We start from the raw sequence: 19,203 nt of genomic DNA on the forward strand, positions 1-19,203 counted from the left end.
ATGGATGACTTTTGAATGCATTATACATTATATAAACAGGAACCGTTGCGCCATTTAACTGAATGTTTTATCTCTTTAATTTTAACTGCAGCATAACCCAAACAGTCTATATACTTTTGACAAGCGGAATACCCACTACTTTGACCAAAGACAAGTACTTTGGGGTAGAGTTTCTTGTTCACCTCTTACTGTTAGCACAGGTGTGTTATGAGTTTTTTGTTCACTCTGAGCATGTATAAATGTAACCAAAGTGACCCATTTGGTTACATTTGTACACTCTCAAGAGTTAAATTAACACTTTAATGTGTAGAGACAGCTAGAGCTCTACCCCCCAGAGCCAAATCCTGGGAATTGAATCAAGGCTTGATGAGATTGTTTGGGTCGATGGGGCTTGAAGGAGGGCTGCTTAACCCAATAAAGTGCCCCCGCAACTAATAACACGCTTTCATGGGGCAGCAAGTTACACACAAACGACCAAGCTCCATGTGGTTCTTAAGGCTGTGTAAACACACACACACACACACACACACACTGTAATCCACTTATGCAGCATGGCATAAGAACAGGTCAGGTGATGCGACCTATAGGTTTAAAGTAGTACCTCCACTCGAGGGCTGCAACTATAATTTTTTTCTTGGCAATTATTCTATCGATTACTCTTCTAATTAATCAAATAACCTTGAAGCATGTGCCATTTTTAAAAAGAGATTATTTTATTAAAATCGATAATTATATAAAGGTATAAAATTGAGTAGTTTGATTAACTGTTGTGCACCCACCAATGAGACAATTCACAAAGTGTACTGGGTTGAAGGCTGGGCGTGTGGGTGGCAGATGGTGAGCATGCTGCTAACTGTACTTATGTGTGTGTTTGTATACAAATTGTGTATCTGTATTGTATGTTTTACTTATGTGTATAGGACCCCCTCTAAAATGAGATGCTGCATCTCAAGGGGCTATACTCTCAAAGTCTGAAGTACAGCAGCTACAAAGTAAGATGGTGAAATCAGTTGGGGGAAATATCACAGCTAATATTGGCCCTTTTAACTTGCAGCATAATGAATCCATAGACTTCATATCATGTGTTGGAGGACTTAATGTTTCAGGACACAGGAACCTTATCTTAATGTCTGTGTGCTGTGCTTCTCGACCTTTGCACTTCTTTACTAAAGCTGCCCTGTTTGCTATGTTGATGATCCTAGGAATTACAGCCCATTCTGCCACTGCACACAGTGTAATAATATCATAAGCATCATTAACATTCCTGAAACATAAATGTTAAATGTCACAGGCAGCTCAGCAAAGTGAAAGGTCACGTCTCACCTTCTTGCCCGTGGAGCCCGTCTTGGTGAGGCAGGACTTCGTCAAGGAAAGGTACCCACCGATGACCTCGATGTCCTCCACGGCAGGGTAGCGCTTCTTCAGCAGAGAGCCTAGCTGGGCGTATGGGGCCTGGGGAGGCGTTGAGCCAGGCTGGCCATCCTGCTGGGATTCAGTGCGTTTAGGCACCACAGTAAAGGTCGTCCCCCCTCCTTCCCTCCTCCTCTGCACGACAGGACTGGGGGCCAGAGGAGGCTTAGTCTGGGGGGTCTCAATGGCAATGTCATCGATGTTGGTGATTGGCAGCCGGTCCACTGGAACAAGAGGCTCCACCGAAGGTGGGGATGGAGGATCGGAGGGTTCAGGAGACGAGGTTGGTGACACCGAAGGGACAGGGGATGAGACAGGCGATGGAGCGCGGACCGGAGCTAGAATAGGGAGGACGGGACATAAGTGTGTAGGTGAATGAGGGGGGGAGATGGAGGTGCTTACGGATGCAGGCTTAAATGCCCTCTTCACCTCCTCCTTTTGTTCCAAGCCCTTCGCCTTGTCCACTGGAGCAGAGGAGGGAGATAAGCGTGTAGGTGAAGAAGGAGGGGAGAGGGTGAAGGATACGGATTTAGGTTTAAACCCTTTTTTCAACTGCTCCTTTTGCTCGAAGACCTTCTTCACCTTGTCCACTTCCTTTGCCTTAGTGGGAGACGTCGGGGTGAACGTAAAGGAAGAAGAGGGGGATAAGTGTGTCGGCGAAGGAGGAGGGGAGATCTGAGTGGTTACGGACGCAGGCTTAAATGCCCTCTTCACCTCCTTTGCCTCCGAGACCTTCACTATGTCCACCTCCTTCCTCTTTGAGGACATGGGGACAGACGTGAGGGTGATGTGGGGGGTTGGCACTCCTACTGTGGGCACCTCTGCCGCTTTCTGAGAAGAAGGGGGAGACTTCACGGGCGTGGAGGGTGTGCTGCCTGGCGAGGACGGGGCAGTGCTGCGACGTTTGGGAATGACGGTGAAGGAGTTCCTGGACTGTAGTCTCAGGTTAGCCAGGGCACGGGCTTGGGCGTCCCCCTCGGGGATCGAGGTGAGGTCTGGTTTGGGCGAGGGACGGATCTCGAACTCAGATGAGGTCTGTGGCGTTCGGGAAGAGATTGGCCTGGCGGGTGACTCGGCACAGACACGGCGGGTCTCTGGAGAGCATGGCACCTTGGGTTTGGGGGACGCAGACACTGGCTGAGGCGGTCCTGCAGCGTGGTGGGGCTTGTCTGTCTCGGGGACAGTTTGCTTTGTTTTGGAAGACTGGGGGCTCTGGAAGACTGGTGACAAAGGGGCACAGGGGACAGTAGTACCCACTACCAGGTTGCGAACTGGTGAGCCTGGCTGAGGGTTCGGCATGTATTTTGGCACCAGATCTGGATGTGGTGGCAAGATTCGGAGTCTTGGCCTGCTGCTGATATCCAGCTCCAGCAGATTCTCTGTGCTGCGAGATTTCTTCTGCAGTTTCCCATAATTACTGTCGAACTTCTGCAGCATTCGACTCACGCGGCCTTGACCCTCACCCGTTTCATACAAGGAGCCATCGTGACCAAGTGTGCTCAGGTTCTCCTCGCTCTTACTCAACGTGGTGTCATAAATGACCACCTCCTTCGCCCTTATTTCAGTGACCGCAGCCCCTCTCCGATCCAAGAGGTCGCTGAGAGAGCTATAACTACTGACACCATTTTGGTGTCCGGTTATTATTCCACCGGGTTCCGGAAAGTAATCCGGATCCGATTCTATGATAATGATGTTCTCTGCGCGGATAGTCCGGATACCCGGGACGCTGCCGTACAGTTCCAGTATGTGCTGAACGGGGCGAGTGGTGTTGTCTCTGTCCTGTCGCCTCTTCCTCTCCTTCTCCAGTTTAATAAAGGGGTTATCCTCCAAGGGGCCCAAGCTGTCGTGCAAAACCAGGCTCTCATGATGTCCCTCGCCGACGTCGGCATCGTCTTTGTTTGTTTTCACCGGCGACAGATCGGGGGAGGAGGCGACGTTGTTGCCACCACGTTTGCTCGCGAAGTGCTGGTTGGCCGTGGTGACGGTGTAGTTCCGACCGGACCCAGCGGTCGCATTGTCCTTTGTCGGCCCACCACTGCTGCCGTTCCCCGTCACCTCGCCATTACTAACCCGCTGTGCGGCGGAGCCTCCTCCTGCACCGCCCGGAGGACAAGCCTCCGCCGCGGCGGCACCTGCTCCTCCAGGAGACCCGCCGCCGACACCCTTCGCTTTCCTCCGCTCCAGGATCTCTCGTTTCCAGGCCGGCATCCTCGGGCTCTCCTGCCCGGCCTCCTGGCGGAGAACGCGGATTTCTCCACGGCCAGACATCGTCGGTCGGGGGAGAGAGAGAGAATGTCTCCCCGGCGGGGATATTGCCTTGTAGAGGACTGTAATTCCTGGGACAGCAGCTATGTCCGCCTGTAAACTGCGTTACCTGCAGCGCCGATGAATGCACACGCACATCTTCTCTCTCTCTCTCTCTCTCTCTCTCTCTCTCGCTCTGCCTGTCCCTGAGCCTCTCTCTCGCTGTCTCTCTCTCTCTCTCTCTCACACACACACACACACACACACACACACTGTGTGTCTCTCTCACACACACACACACACACACACACACACACGCACACACACACACACACAGCCCCGCCCTCAACGCTACAAGCACCTGTAGACCTTTTTATTTTTTTTATGTAGAAATTTAAAAAAAGGTGCTTAATATTACAGAAACAACAGGAAGTTCTTGCTTCAGACTTCATACAACAAAATGTAGGCTTATCTTACCATATTTCATTCATCCAATCTCCCTCCAGGCAAGCAATCAAGAAACTACAAAACACTCATTCACCGCGTTTTAAACCTTTTAACATGATATGATAAATAGTGAATGACTCATTTAAAGCTGTGTAGTAGTGCCATTGTAACACTGTTTGTGTGTGACTGACTTTGTTCAGACTCCACCATTGCACAAAGCCACTAAAAGGCACGTTTTATGTAATGTATTAGTCCCTCACTCCTCCTTTTGCTTTGATAGTCCATATATGTGTATTTGTACTTACAGTGTTTTGACATTTGAAAGAAAGAAAGAAAGAAAGAAAGAAAGAAAGAAAGAAAGAAAGAAAGAAAGAAAGAACCTCCCTTTTTACTGAAAGACACCGCCCACTAGAAACGAAACCCCACCCATTTCTATTGTTGACAAGGCGAAACGGGGCTGCCAATCAAAGTAATTCCGCTCAACCCACTTGCCGTTCGGCGTGCGACACCGTCGGCGTCATGCCCTTTTGGTGGATCCAGTGATTATGATTACCCGCCATGCCTGTTGTGATTTGTATTTATTTACACTTCCACATTGTAACAGCCCGTTGTGATTTGATTGATTGATTGATTGAAATATGTATTAACAGTTTGCAGAATTACAGTAGCCTACATTTCAAGCACAAACTACAAGGACAAGACTGTTAACTGTGAGTGGACGACCCAATTAACTGCATTACACTTGTTTACAAGAGGGTCCACCATGTTCAATTCATCAAAACATTTAGAGACGTACAAATAGGCACTTAAATATAGTCAAAGAACAGAACAGGAATTAATTAATGGAGGTAAAAATGAAGGGAAAATAAACATATATGCTAGTGAGGGAAAAGGGACGGGCGGTGGGGGGATTCAGATTTTACGGGGGGCAGTTTCGAATTGCAGCCGTCCGTAGGTGCCCTTTGAGAGCGGGTTTGAAGGAGTCAAGGGATTCACATGTCTTAATGACTGTTGTTAGGGCGTTCCACATTTTGGTGGCATATAGGAGAGAAAATAATTTAGTCCCTTGTTTGTGCCGAATCTGGGTTGTACATGATGGTTTGTTGCACTCCCAGTGGTGTACTGGTGGTGGTGGGTGTGGATATTAGCTCAGTGTGCCGTTGTGACTTCATTAAGATTTGGGCTATACTCTGGTCCATACTAGCCTTCTTAATTCCTCCATAGAATACCAGACGCCTCCATAAGGCTATGACCAGAGCTAGATTTGGGCTCTTTCTAATAGGCTATATAGTAGCTAAACTCAGTTTGGTGTATAATACATTAAGAACATAACATGAATCTGCGTTAAGGGGCTATTCTTTTCTTGGCAACAACGTATAGGAGATCATTGTACAGTAGCCTACCCTACTCATCAAATATTTATGACCACGCTGTCACAGAGCTTCGAGCCCAAAGTGCACCACTCACTCTACAAAAGAAACATAATTAACAGTCACAAATTATAGCCCATTGTTTCAGTTAAACTATAAACCTTAGAGTCAACTCAAAAGTGTGGCGCAAACTAAACCCAGAGAGCTTGAATAATGTTCCCACAGACCCACACCATTAAAATGCCAACATGCCGTTGTTTCATGCTTTCCCTTCTGTCCGTGCATTGGCGTAATCCATGTCAACTAAATACAATTCATTCATATATTGTGTTTCTGTTATTTGTTATATCTGTCATAATCAGCCTGATTTTGATATACCATTTTCCCTCACGACGCCCATAAACAATGTAAATAGTGCCACCTTGTGGTAAAAGTTCCTCCTCACCACTTCAGCCCTCTATTCTTAGTAGTGACATGAGTTGCTTCTGTACTTAGTGTACATCTGCTATTTCCCCCCCTAAATCGGGATGCTTTAATATTAGATGTTAGTCCAGAATTACTTTGACTTTATGAATAACGTATATTCCACAATTACGTTGTCCAGACATAAATCATAACTATACACTGTTAAATATTGGTTTATTTACATATTTATACAAATGGCAGCAAGGATACTAAACAGCATAACTTAAATAACGTTTGGTGCACGTGAATCAACAAATATTTTACATTGAATTTCACGACAACAATTACATTCAAATGAGGCATTGAATACATGCAGGAGTGGTAGGATCATAATGTAGATCAAATATATACACAACAGTTCAAGTACTGTGTCCCAGTGGACCTTGAACCAAATACAGAGCAAACTCCCAAAGGCAACATACTGTGGGGGTTACATTGCACTGATTGCAGACCAGCAAAAACTCAATTATCTCTCTCTGTCTTTTACTTTAAAAAAAAAAAGTGGCGTCTACCAAGCAGTTGTCTCTGAATTTAGGAATCAAATCAGATGAGACGCATAAGACACAATCCAAGTGTCAACTAGTGTGAACCGATATTTAGCATCCGCAGCTAAATTATATGATGTCTATGTAATTCCCCCCATATCTCTCACACAGTAAAATCCAGTGTTCATTTAACTCAAAAGTGTAGAAATGGAACCACAATTGGATGACCCCATTGTTGTTAGTCCCCTGAACATCCGACAGAGATAGGAGTTTGGCGAATGGTTCCTCCAACTGCTCCTTCAACTTCATCCTGTCAAATAACTATTCACCCTCCACCCTGTCAAATAACTATTCACCCTCATCTTATCGATGCAAGCATTGCAAGGATAGAGGTTAGGGATGCATATAAAATTTTGAGACAATATCTGATAACAGATGAATTAAAACTTTAAATTTAGAGCCGAGGGCGATTTGACACTCCTAAATCCTAACCTACGTTTTCAGAAAATCATGTTTTTACGAATTGGTTTTGAACGTATAACAACGTATTGGCTTTCCCGGTCTTAATGGGTTAAGTGCATGGTAAAATTGATCGATACTGAAGTTGCAAACAGCACAAGTTTCCAGTAGGGTTCAACCATACACCTGTAATAAATGTGATTCTAGGTGCAGATGCAGACCACCCACCAGCTGCTTCCCACAACCTCTCACCAGTAGACAGATCTCTGGTGGGGCGTCATCCCCATTTGGTTCCATTTGTACATTTTTTGTAAATGTGTTACTGGTAACCAATTAAGATAACAAAATTGGTACATTGTGATTTGTGACACACTGAGCTTGTATATCTTCTGTATCTTTTAAACAAAAGGACATTTTGACAGGTTTGCGTGCCATTCTAACTAGACCAATGGCAGTTGATCAGATATCATAATCCAAAAATAGCATCTCATCGACTTCCACTGTATGATCATGAAACAGCGCTCAAAGCTGATTCTGACCATATATAACATAACAAAAACCAGTACTAGGTTATGTTGAACTAGAGCGGTGCCCGTTGTGACTTGAGAGCCGTTTCATCATACAGTGGAAGTCAAAGAGACGCTATTTATTTTTGGATTATTAGGGAATTCTACATCTCACCAATTGGACTAGTTGACAAAGACACACAACCTGTACCAAATTTGTGTCCTTGTGCTTTAAATGAACAATCAGGATTTTACAGTGCAAGACCAGGGCATGCAAGGGAGAAACGGACAGAGCATCGTCATCTGAGGCTCAGTTGACGCGACAGGCTCGTATCATCAGAAGCTGCAGGAGGATGAAGAGCGGCGACACGATGAGGCCGAACCACAGGTGCGCGGCCTGCTCGCGCTCCGCCAGCTTCTGGCACAGCAGCACCTCGCACACCAGCTTCAGCCCAAGCACCGTCAGCACCCAGAGCAGCCGCAGCACCGCCAGGCGCTTGTCGTTCTCCTGGTACAGCCGGATAGACACGATGGCCGTGAAGTACGTGCTGAGGCCGTCGGCCGCGAACAACGGCACAAACACCTGCCACCAGCTCAGCGTCGGCGTGAACATGTCCACCCGCAGCGCCACCAGCACACTGAAGACCAGCAGGGCCGTCAGGTGGAGGAAGAGCTCGAAGGTGGCGAAGCCCAGCCATTGGACCAGCTCCCTGAGAGAAAAGAGCATGATGGGAATAGGGAGGGTGCACTGGAGGCGGCCGGTGTGTGTGTATGGGGTCCCTCAACTAACTAAGGCCTAGTCACACGCTGGCCAAGTTAGGGGCTGCAGTCACTCAAACAAAATCGGGAGGGAGGGAGGGAGGGGAACGGACAGAGGCGGTGATGAGCTGTGATGTTGTTGCCTCAGTGGAAATGCAGTCACATCCTTGAATCTGCTATCCCAAAAGGTGTGTGTTCTGCAGAAGAGGCAACGGTGACGAGGAGGGGCTGAGCGGAACTCCAAGGCTGTGATGATGACACAAGTCAGAAGACTGTCTGAGTCACAGCAGGCAACCTTCAGCCTGCATGAGAACATATCAAACAGCATTAAAATAAAATGCAACAGGACAAAACAACATGGCACACAGCATGCTACCAGAAGAACCCTGGACCCTTCTGGCCCATGGGTCTGTAACCCCAAGTGTACAAAATAAATGGAAACAAATAGCATTGCATTTCGGGCTGTCTGGGTTGTAATGCTCAGGATTTTACATTGTGTACACGACTCAGAGTCATCATCATACGATGTGATGCTCAGTGCTAACAGACACATACAATATACAAATAACACATTATTATTAAAGTACAGCACCTAGCATTTTAGCAGCATATCCTTTTACCGTGTCAAATGTTGGGCGTTATTTGTTCCATCTAGCTGGAGCTGTAAATGAGAGCAGCTACTAGCTAGCACTAGCAGCTATTAGCTGGCTTGGCTTGCTATTATTTTCCTCGTAGTCTTCTTCTTTTAGTCTTTTGCTATTGGGTGCATACTACCGCCACCTACTGTACCGTAATATGATACGTCACATCCAGAGCCATAGAGTAGTACACTACTGTTATAAAGATTTGCTAATAAAAAACATTAAAAAGGCTTTAGATACGTCACATCAATGCAAATGCACAAGGGCAGTAAGGGCGGGTCTTCACTCAGCAGAACCAATAGAAGACCGAAGCATGCTGCTTCATTCATTTCATTCTACGGTATCCGAGTGGTCCAAGACAGACAGTAGACTAGTACACTACGATTACATGACATCAATACAAGGAAGCACCAAGGTGAAGGTAGGATACTGACAGACAACAATTCCTCTCGTCTGCATTAAACTAGCAAATTATGTCCAAAGAAAAACAGAAACAGTACACACAAAAGTACAGGAAGGAGTGGGAAACCTATCCTGAATTCAAGGGATGGTTGAAGCCACACACGGGCAATGTTGGACGTGCATATTGCGTGTATTGCAAATCTGACTTTTGTGCAAAAATAAGCGACATTAAAAAGCATGTGGCTTCCCAGAAGCACAACAAAAAAATGTGCGCGCGGGGTAAGCGCGCACGCGAGCCACTAGCTACTTCCGATCCCGATACTAGTGGAGACAGTTGGCTGAGTTTGGACTGTGAGGCTAATAGTAGATCACGTCAAGGAAGCACCAAGGTAGGATCAGACACTTGATTTCTTCTTTGAATTTGTATTTGTATTCATAACCTTGTCATATGGATGTATTCATGCGGCGTAGGCCTATGTATTTGTAAATAATACAAAACACATTCTCGAAACTAGTAGTAGTATTAAACATGGTGATGGCACACGAGAGTTATAGCTGTAGCTGCGGTCATGCTGGCATTGACAGTACTGAGTACACAATGTTACGAACCTAAATTGTGTGGCGTGCAGTGCATAATGTATTATGGCATCAGTTTGCCAGTGCCCAGTGCTGTAACTTATGTCTCTGAAGTAAAAGGTACAATACCACAATGTAAAGACGAGCTAATTAAGGTAAGTCAAAAGAAAAGCCTTGCAGTAACAGTTACACGTACAGTACACACCAAAATAAAAGTGCTCAATATGTAGAAAGGCCCAGTTCACGTGTGTTATTGGATTGTAATTACTAAAGGCACTACATGTTTTCATCACTTTAATTTCCCAACTGCTAATTAGGTGAATTTAAGGTTATGAGTTTGTTTTATGTTCTCATAAATAATCTACATTATGCGAAGTAAAAGACCTGTGCCAAAATTAAATGGTTGTAGTGAATGGTGTAAAAATAACTGAAATGTAGTCGAGTAGAAGTATAAAGTATCATCAAAACTAAAAGTAATATAAATGGTACTGTAACGATGACTTTCACTACTATTCATATTAGCGGATCTGGGAGAGTGTTCATTGGATATTCAGTCCCCATATATGGGGACTGAACTAGGACGCTGGGCTATACGACATATGCTGTCTAGTATGACAATCCCTATATTTGAGCCCGAGCCGACCTAGTGCTGATATCAGATAGATATGGTAGAACCCATAGATCTGACTGGCTTAGTCATCATGAGTCAAGCCTAGTCGGAGGATATACTGTATAATGGGGTTTGCTCCAAGTTAGAGAGAAGTCGAAGCATCCTGGTTTAAGTTCAGGTTGAACACCACTGCGGCGGGTTCTAACCTGAGTAATCAGCAATAGAGCTCTGAGCTATTTTATAGGTACTTCAATTCAAACAGCGCTTGAGTAAATTATTGGTTCTTGCAGTGGGCAGTGGCAGACACAAGCCGACCCAGACTCTTGTTTTTACAACCAATATCATGCATGATTGATCAATTCCCGTCTGTGAGTGTACACTCTGAGAGTTACAGGTCCATAAAGGGTCCATTTGGTTGCATTCCGTACACTGTTGGAGGTTTTACTCTGTTGTTGTTCTTTTTCAGGACAAAGAGATGCAGACAGCGGTAGAGTCAGTTCTTCACAGTGGATATTTCCACCCAACACTCCGCTGCTGGCAAACTGCTGCTACCACTTTGAGGCCCGAGAACCTCATCTACCCAATTTTCATCACGTAAATAGCAATATATATATTTTTAAATGTATTTAACCCATTGAGACCTGAGGCCGGTTCTACAAGTGCCTTCTAAAGCAGTAGTTCTCAAACGTTTTCATGTCAAGGACCTCCAAAATTGTTTGTGTAATGTACCCTATTGGCCTGAATATAAGACTACCGGTATGTTTTTATCCAATGGAAATATCCTAAAATAGGGGTTGTATGTATAATCAGGGACTAGACGATTTGGCATTCAATGTTCTTTTTCCACAAATTAGTTTTGAAAAAATGGGGGTCATCTTATAATCAGAGTCGTCTTATATTCGGCAGAATACGGTATTTTACGTATATTTGATGTATGCTTCCCCGGTTTCACACTCTTTAAAATAAGAAAATAAATAGAAGATAAAGACAATCCTGTTTGTATTAATGACGTCACTAGACTTATCTGATTGTTTTTAGCCAGGGGGATAAGATAGCCACCATCAGTAATCCTTTGTTAAGCAATTGCACTTAATCACCATGGCAGCACTCTTAAAACAGACAGTTGCATGCCGTTTGTGACACTCCAACAGTCTATCGTTAAGCACAGGGGGGGGCAAAGCTTTTTATTTTTCTCCAGTCAGTCTTTCAGGAGTGGGCAAGAGCATAACTTGTTGTAAGACTGTGCTGTCTTAATGGTGGTTACACTTCTGAGACACACACACACACACACACACACACACACACACACACAACTCAGACTGCCAGACATGAAAATCTGATTCTCAGTTTTTAGGTGAAAAGGCCCCCAGACCCCCTCCAGACAGCGGGGGGGAAATAATGAACCCTCCCTAGCCCCCTTCAGATAGTCACACTCACACCTAATGCACAGGGATTGGGAATAAAGTACCAGAAACTAAATGCCATTAGATAGGTACTGTATACTGCAGTGTTTCTCGCTTGGCCCTCTGAACTTGTCTCGGCTTTGTTAAAATTTTAGGCAGTTAGGTGATGCTATTATCCAGAGTGACTTCCTGTAATAATGGTAACATTACTGTAACAAACGACCATAGCACACTTCCTACAGTATGTACCCCAAAACCAAATTAATCAAAGTTACAAATACAGACAGTGTTGTGTTAATAATAATATAGACAAGAGCTAAGATGGAAAACATGTTGATTTGATTTTGATTGATTGATTTTTCATATTCCTCCCTACAGAGACAGTGAAGATGCTGTTGAGCAAATTGCCAGCCTACCAGGACAAGCTAGGTAAGGAACACATTTAGTTCCAAACGGCTGTTAGTAACATGATGAGCAATGAATAGAAGAATCGTCTCCTAAGCAGAAGGCTACAATTGTGAAATATTTCACAGCAGCCAATGAATTACTTTCTTTTATTTTTATTTTTATAAAGTATATTTATTGTTTTTTTCAAAGACAAACAGACATTACACAACAAGAACATAATAACAAACAACAAAAGAAAAGAAAGAAAAGAAAAGAAAAACGGCTCAGGCACAACACTATTATAAATAAAAAGATTGAATATACAAAGACAATGACAAGGACAATGAACCATAATGACAAGTGGCTTTCGAATTTTGATAGACTCCCATTCAGGAAATACATCCATACAGTACATAAATACATATATTAAAAAGGCAGACAATAGTTATCATAGGCACCAAATCATTACAACAAGAGCAGACCCATGCATTCTCCACTCAAAGGCGGCAACCGCCTATAAAATACCTTGAATCTCAAATGCTCCAAAAACAAAGACGACTGTGACGAATTGCCTGGCAGAAAATAGCCGATCGACAAGCTTACAACACGATCGGCTGTTTTCAGAAAAAGCTTTCTCCACAATAACGGAAAATAAAATACACTAAATACACTAAATAAACTCAACCATGTGGAGTTTAAAGTGGTTAAACCTGCTATACAGTATACCTACTGAAACAGAGCTGAGTTGGCTCTTGTTGCCTTCTAACACGGAAGCTCACAAGGCATTGTGAGCCTGTAGAGCGGCTATTTTTCTGGCTAATGTTCAAGTGTTTAAGGCCCAGCTTTGTATAGCAATGCAGATTGATGATGTGGGGGACATGCAGAACCCAGGCTGAGGCCACTGAAGCCCAGGCTGTACTGCTCAGATAAATGCAGTGAGGTTAGGGTGGGCCTGCATCCAACCACTGTAGCTGGAGCCAGATAAGAAGAGAATCCGTTAGCTGGCTGGCTGTTGCTCACAATACAAGTACGCATTCATAACATGAAAGGTCCTGCAGCATTCTCTAAGTTCAGTCTTATAGAAGCAGTGCAGCACAGAAAACATTTACAATTTAGGCATTTAGCATCCAGTGACTTACAGTAAGAAGAACATCAAATACATAGAAATAGTCATCAAGAATCATAAGCTATATAATATCTGTACAGTGAGGCTATGAGCATACACTTTTGAGTGCTATGTCTAAAGAAAATGCTATCTAAATTACATAAGTTTAGCCTTTGCATACGCCTGTAAGGTTAGTGCAAGTGTTACAGGATAAGATGGAGTCTGAAGAGGTTAGTTTTCAGACTACAGCGGAAGATTGGAAGTGAGTCTGCAGTTCTGATTGCAATGGGAAGTTCATCCCATATTGTGCCATGATGTTACAGGCTAGCATGAAATGCAAAGCTGCCAATATTTAAATTACTTGTATGTGATTTCTTCACCTTGAATACATGTAAGATGATAATTATACCATAGTGATATGCCTAGGTGTGTACAGCATTTATTGCTGTTCTGAATAACTCCTTTTCCTGTTCATAGATATGGGGTGAACAAGCTTGAGGGAATGCTGCGCCCTCTTGTGGAAAATGGCTTGAAATGTGTGTTGATCTTTGGTGTACCTGCAAAAGTGGCAAAGGTGGGTGAACTGTGTTTTTTTTTTGTGTTTTTGGGCAGTGGTGGTTTTCAATGATACAGTGTGTTATTTCCCATCATTGCTCACATGTATGCATAGTAATTACATTCGGTAATTGGAGTAAGAGAAGAGTCATTTTTTATCATCCTGTCATAATGTTTCACATTTCCTATATAATAAATAATTGCCTCCACAGTTACATGTGGACATACTCACATTTTCCACACGTATCTCCATTAGGATGAGCAGGGCTCTGGTGCAGACACTGATGATACACCTGCAGTGCTTGCAGTGAAGAAGATCACATCCCTATTCCCTGACCTCCTGGTGGCCTGTGATGTCTGCCTTTGTCCGTATACATCACATGGACACTGTGGTCAGTGCTATCTCTATAAACAACTCTTCCATATCATGTATATCAATTAATTCAATATTTATTTAACCACTAGAACACTAAACATCCTTTTTGTCAAACCATCACTAAACATGGGTATATTTTACCCAATATATTCTATTAAAAAATGCTCATAAAAATAGTACAGCAATACATGGCAACTTGAGGTACTCTTCTTTAAATGACCTTTCACCAAAAAATGGATATGGAGGTTAAACTTATCTGAGAGATAATTGAGGGAAAACCTCACGAGATAAAGATTGCACAAAATAACAGAAGAACAAGAAAGAAAGACAATATGTAGACAACAATCAGTTAAAGCAATGCTGTTATACATGTTTCAGGCATTTTACGAGAGGATGGCACACTTGACAATGATGCCAGCTGTCTACGTCTGGCAGAAGTGGCAGTGGCGTATGCCCAGGCTGGTAAGATTTATTTATTTATTATTATTATAATATATTTTTATAAGTATGTGGTGTTGTTAAGCCTACTACTCTTACCTTCTAGCCATTAGGATTTCAGTAACTTAATGCTATAATTAGGATTTTAATTAAAACTTAAGGGGAAATGTGCCATGAATCATGATTATATAACGTGAATCCAATGAAGTTGTAAGATGACAGGTTTCCATGTCTTTTACGAAGGCTGGTGGTTTTCCACAAGCAAGCTCTCCAGATGGTACACAACGGAAAGAGTCACATTCTCATCACAATAGAGCCAGCCACAGTCATTACAGCCAATACAAAGACATAGGACACAGCTTAACTATATTAAGTAGTCCGTATATCATTTACATTGTATTGTGTCACTGCTCTAGGTTGCCACATCATTGCTCCGTCTGACATGATGGATGGGAGAGTCAGAGCCATCAAACAAGCACTGATGTCCAATGAGTTGGGCAACAAGGTAACAAAACCGTCACTCTTCACTGTTGAAAATTTGAGTCATGTGATGTGTTCAGACTGTAAAATAGTGGAAATGATGATGAAATTTTAAAAGTATACTGCATTTTACTGTCAAAATGTAAAGGGGGTGAAACACTAGGCCAAATCTGTTTTCCATTTCTGGTTAGAAAGGACAGTAGATTATTAGTACATCGTGATGTAAGCAACACATGTGCAGTTGATTAGTATGTGAGATTTAGGTGTTAGATTTAGATATGAGGAAAAAGGGGAATATCCGCACTCTCTTAATAAAGTTTGAGTTTCGCGTTTCGGCACGCAGGCCTTCCTCAGCGTTTCAAACTAGAGTATGTCTCACAGAGAAGACATATTAATATAGGCTAGCTAAGCGACAGATCACAGCTGGGTCTCATTTGTGAAATCAATTCACTCAGTTCATATAATATAATACATTTCATTATTCAGTATTACTTTTTTCGTATTTTACAATATTTACATATATTGTAAATATTGTAAAATACGAAAAACTTCAAATGACATAGAAAACATCAAATACATGTATCATGTATTAGATTTAGCTGTGGATTCGCACACCTAACTTCAACACCCAGTGGGCACACAAGCATTGTATTACCTGGCCCAAAAACATTGACCAGGATTGGCAAGAGCAGCCACACACACACCACAATAAAGAGCTTTTTCGTGGGTTCCCAGCATAACCTACCCATTATTTATTTGAACTCAATCTGAGAATCCCATTGCATAATGGATAATAACTGAAAACAGCGACTAACTTGAACTTGAAACAAACCACCCCAGTTTCATGCCTCTTTAATTAAAACATGACCCTTCTGTCCGCTAGGTGTCAGTGTTGAGCTATAGTGCAAAGTTTGCTTCCTGCTACTATGGTCCCTTCAGGTATGTAATACTGTGCTTTTGAGGCCAGATAATGGCAGGTATTAATCTTCATTGATGGCTAGATTGATTTAAAATGAAACCAAACACTGTATTTTTCTGTATAGAGATGCTGCACAGTCCAAGCCTGCATTTGGAGACAGACGCTGCTACCAGCTACCTCCTGGTGCAAGAGGTCTGGCCCTACGAGCCGTGGTGAGTTTGTGCGTATGGCTCGAGGGTGAAGTAGTTGTTTCATGTTCTGAAAGTATTTGGAAAGAGATTGATTAAAATGTGTATTCTTCAGATCAGAAATTCAGAAAATACTGTGTAAAATCTATTTATTTAGTTGTAGGTAATTTCTGCATCATGCACACAACACTGATACTTTCAAATAGTACTTTATGATTATGTATGGCTTTTAATTCAATGTTACCTGAAATGTTCTTGGATTTGACTTTTGAAAAGTGATATACAAACTAAAGCGTGTACATACAATTATGACCGTGAAGGAGAGAGATGTTAAGGAGGGAGCCGACATGCTGATGGTGAAACCAGGACTCCCGTATCTGGACATTGTGAGAGAAGTGAAGGACAAGGTCAGTGGTTAACTAGCGCCTTGCTGGCAGGAAGCTCCATTTGTTAAGCAAATACTTTTAGATGAGATAACCAAATCCAATCAAACTAGATTATTAACAACACCAGACATTCATGCCTTCCGTTTTGATTCATGTATTTTGATGGTTCCAAGTGGAGCGATGAATATAAACACATTTGTTTTTCTTCTCTATTGTGTCCAGCACCCTACTCACCCCCTGGCGGTGTACAATGTCTCCGGGGAGTTTGCCATGTTGTGGCACGCTGCCCAGGCTGGAGCCTTTGACCTGCAGGCGGCTGTAATGGAGTCAATGACTGCCTTCCGCAGGGCAGGTGAGAGGAGGGCTAGTTGGCCAACTAGTGGTTGAAAAAGCACTCAAATGTTTTACTTAACCCATTCTGACCTGAGATCAGGTTCTAAAAATGTCTATTACATCCTGACCGTTTCATTATTAACCCATTCTGACCTGAGATCAGATTCTAAAATTGTCATCGATTTGTCAAAAATAGCAGACCTACAAGCTTGTAGCACGCCACTCGGTGGCGCGCTATGAGCTTGTAGATCTGCTATTTTTCAATAGCTAAAGCATAACGTAATGCTAACACTAAAACGGGTTCCCGCCCCAAAATGGGTTAATTAAAAGTATCAATACTGCAAAGTAGAAATACTCTGTTACAAGCAAATGTCTGGAATTAAAAATGTACTTAAAGTCAAAAATAAAAGTACTCATTATACAAAATGTTCCATTTAAAGTTTTCAAATGTATACAAAACATTTGGAAATAGCAGATCTACAAGTAAGACGCGCAAACGCGGGAAGCGAACGCAGCTCGTGTGTGTGTGTGGTTGTTTGTGTGTGTGTGTGTGTGTGTGTGCTACAGCTGCGCCCTCTGGTGGCGGGCGGGTGGTGTCACAGCGGGACAGACAGACACACACACAGACAGACATGATCTGCAGGGTCTCAGTTAGTGCTCATTGCGTTCGCAACAAGCTCACAATGTGTCGCATCGCTGAAGAGGGTTATTTTAAAAGATGTATGCATCAAACATTTATCTGAGTTGCTGTAGGTCAAGAATCCAGGTATACATTGAGGCCTCATGCATGTCTCAACATGACAATATTCAATATTTTCAATATTTTAAATGGTTAGTCATTGAAAAGTTAATTGGTTCATATACCGGTACTGTACATATTTGCCACGAGAATCACTGAAAAGTAAAACTCACTTATACTGCTGAATATGGCTTTCTGGTTTAAAAGAAACCAAACAAAAGCTCAGTGTATAATTTCCTTGTTCCAGGTGCTGACATCATCATCACCTACTACACACCCCAACTACTCACCTGGCTGAAACAGTGACCCACATTCATCCAATGGAGAAACACTGGACCAGGACACACACTCATTTGTTTTTTTACCCCCTTTTTTCAACATTGGTTACGGTCTTTAGCCTTGCGTAGCCAGACTTATCTGCCGTTGCAATGCAAATTGCCCCATGCAGTGTGACATTGACTGGATACGCGAGGCTATACAGTCATTGAAGTATTTACCATTATACATGTAGTAGTGTGTGGCCAAATTAGACATTCCTTTTGGCCTTCCTTCGTTGCTGTGTCCCTTTCCTTTAACATTGGGAGAGGCAGTCAGGACAGTTTCATGTAACGCATTAATTTAACTTCAATCAAGAGGGTTAATTTGTCACTCCTACTGGTACAAGCAGCGATATGTTAGTGTGGCATGTTCCGCAAGACTGTGCTAACAACAGAAATACAGTATGGGCGATAATACCGTAATACGTTTTATTTCAGTACAATCTTGTATTTTTCAGCCCAGTTGCTGAACATGCAACACAAACGTGTAATGGTACGAGTGAATGACAAATATCCCTGTCGATTCTCTTGATTGAAGTCAAATAAATGAAGGCAGTCTGCCACCGTCCTGACTGCGAATATTAGAGGAAATGTCCAAATACTTTTGGCTTTACAGAAAAGAAACAAGAACCAATAGAAAGATGTGGGGAAAAAGAGGCAATCTATCCTGTATAGTCTGTACAATTTATGTTTTCTTTACCATTATGTTACGTACCTTAATGTTACATGGGTTCCTGTTGTACTCTTTTTTTTCTTTTATATATATATATATCTGTTCTTTTCAGATTACTTTACCCTGTTAGGGTGTATCATGTTCTTTGAAGTATTTACATGCTTACTATTTAAATGAACCATTTCTATAGCAGCAACCCATACCAAATTGAAAATTAAAATATTGATGAGTAAAAACAAAGTTCTGATTGGTTTAACCCATTCTGACCTGAGATCAGATTCATACGAGGTTTCCGCCGGACACACACTGGTCCTGATGAACCCATTCTGACCTGAGATCAGATTCTAAAAATGTCAGTCGTTCTTCGATTTCTTTCAAAAATAGCAGACCTACAAGCTCGTATCGCGCCACTCGGTGGCGCGATATGAGTTTGTAGATCTGCTATTTTTCAATAGCTAAAGCATAACATGATGCTATAACACCAAAATGGGTGCCCGGTCAGAATGGGTTAATTTTAAACGACTATAAAT

At 42.8% G+C, this 19,203-nt stretch overlaps 3 protein-coding genes across 7 annotated transcripts in view; 1 reads left to right on the top strand and 2 right to left on the bottom strand.

The window, feature by feature from the left end:
- The window catches only part of tprn (taperin), a 28,686-nt gene extending 24,854 nt beyond the window's left edge, over positions 1 to 3,832 (bottom strand). Inside the window, exon 1 of the mRNA XM_083794116.1 lies at positions 1,324 to 3,832. Coding sequence (XP_083650242.1) covers positions 1,324 to 3,678 — 2,355 coding nt within the window. The 5' untranslated portion in view covers positions 3,679 to 3,832. The remainder of the gene's footprint in view (positions 1 to 1,323) is intronic.
- Positions 1 to 18,913, top strand: part of alad (aminolevulinate dehydratase) — a 52,951-nt gene extending 34,038 nt beyond the window's left edge. The window contains exons 1-13 of one of the 4 annotated variants that reach the window (XR_014571012.1): positions 9,214 to 9,577; positions 10,841 to 10,968; positions 12,156 to 12,206; positions 13,747 to 13,843; positions 14,081 to 14,216; positions 14,579 to 14,662; positions 15,055 to 15,143; positions 16,002 to 16,057; positions 16,162 to 16,249; positions 16,546 to 16,632; positions 16,834 to 16,963; positions 17,931 to 18,419; positions 18,459 to 18,913. Coding sequence is in view for 3 of the 4 variants with exons in the window: in XM_083794117.1 (XP_083650243.1) it covers positions 9,260 to 9,577; positions 10,841 to 10,968; positions 12,156 to 12,206; positions 13,747 to 13,843; positions 14,081 to 14,216; positions 14,579 to 14,662; positions 15,055 to 15,143; positions 16,002 to 16,057; positions 16,162 to 16,249; positions 16,546 to 16,632; positions 16,834 to 16,963; positions 17,931 to 17,989 (1,323 nt within the window). In the remaining variant the exon portion in view is untranslated. The other 3 variants (XM_083794118.1, XM_083794117.1, XM_083794119.1) reach the window with 3 other exon arrangements.
- Positions 6,115 to 8,999, bottom strand: tmem203 (transmembrane protein 203). 2 transcript variants are annotated; one of them, XM_083793147.1, is made up of 2 exons: positions 8,766 to 8,999; positions 6,115 to 8,447 (listed from the first exon to the last, which is right to left on the bottom strand). In XM_083793147.1, the coding sequence occupies exon 2, from the start codon at positions 8,111 to 8,113 to the stop codon at positions 7,697 to 7,699; it is 417 nt and encodes a 138-aa protein (XP_083649273.1). In that variant the 5' UTR covers positions 8,114 to 8,447; positions 8,766 to 8,999; the 3' UTR covers positions 6,115 to 7,696. The 2 variants fall into 2 exon arrangements, with proteins under 2 accessions (XP_083649273.1, XP_083649274.1); XM_083793148.1 differs by having other exon boundaries at positions 8,738 to 8,999.
- Positions 18,914 to 19,203: the final 290 nt, after the last annotated feature.

The sequence above is a fragment of the Protomyctophum parallelum genome, assembly GCF_964188405.1.
Source record: "Protomyctophum parallelum genome assembly, chromosome: 21".
Lineage (NCBI taxonomy): Eukaryota > Metazoa > Chordata > Actinopteri > Myctophiformes > Myctophidae > Protomyctophum > Protomyctophum parallelum.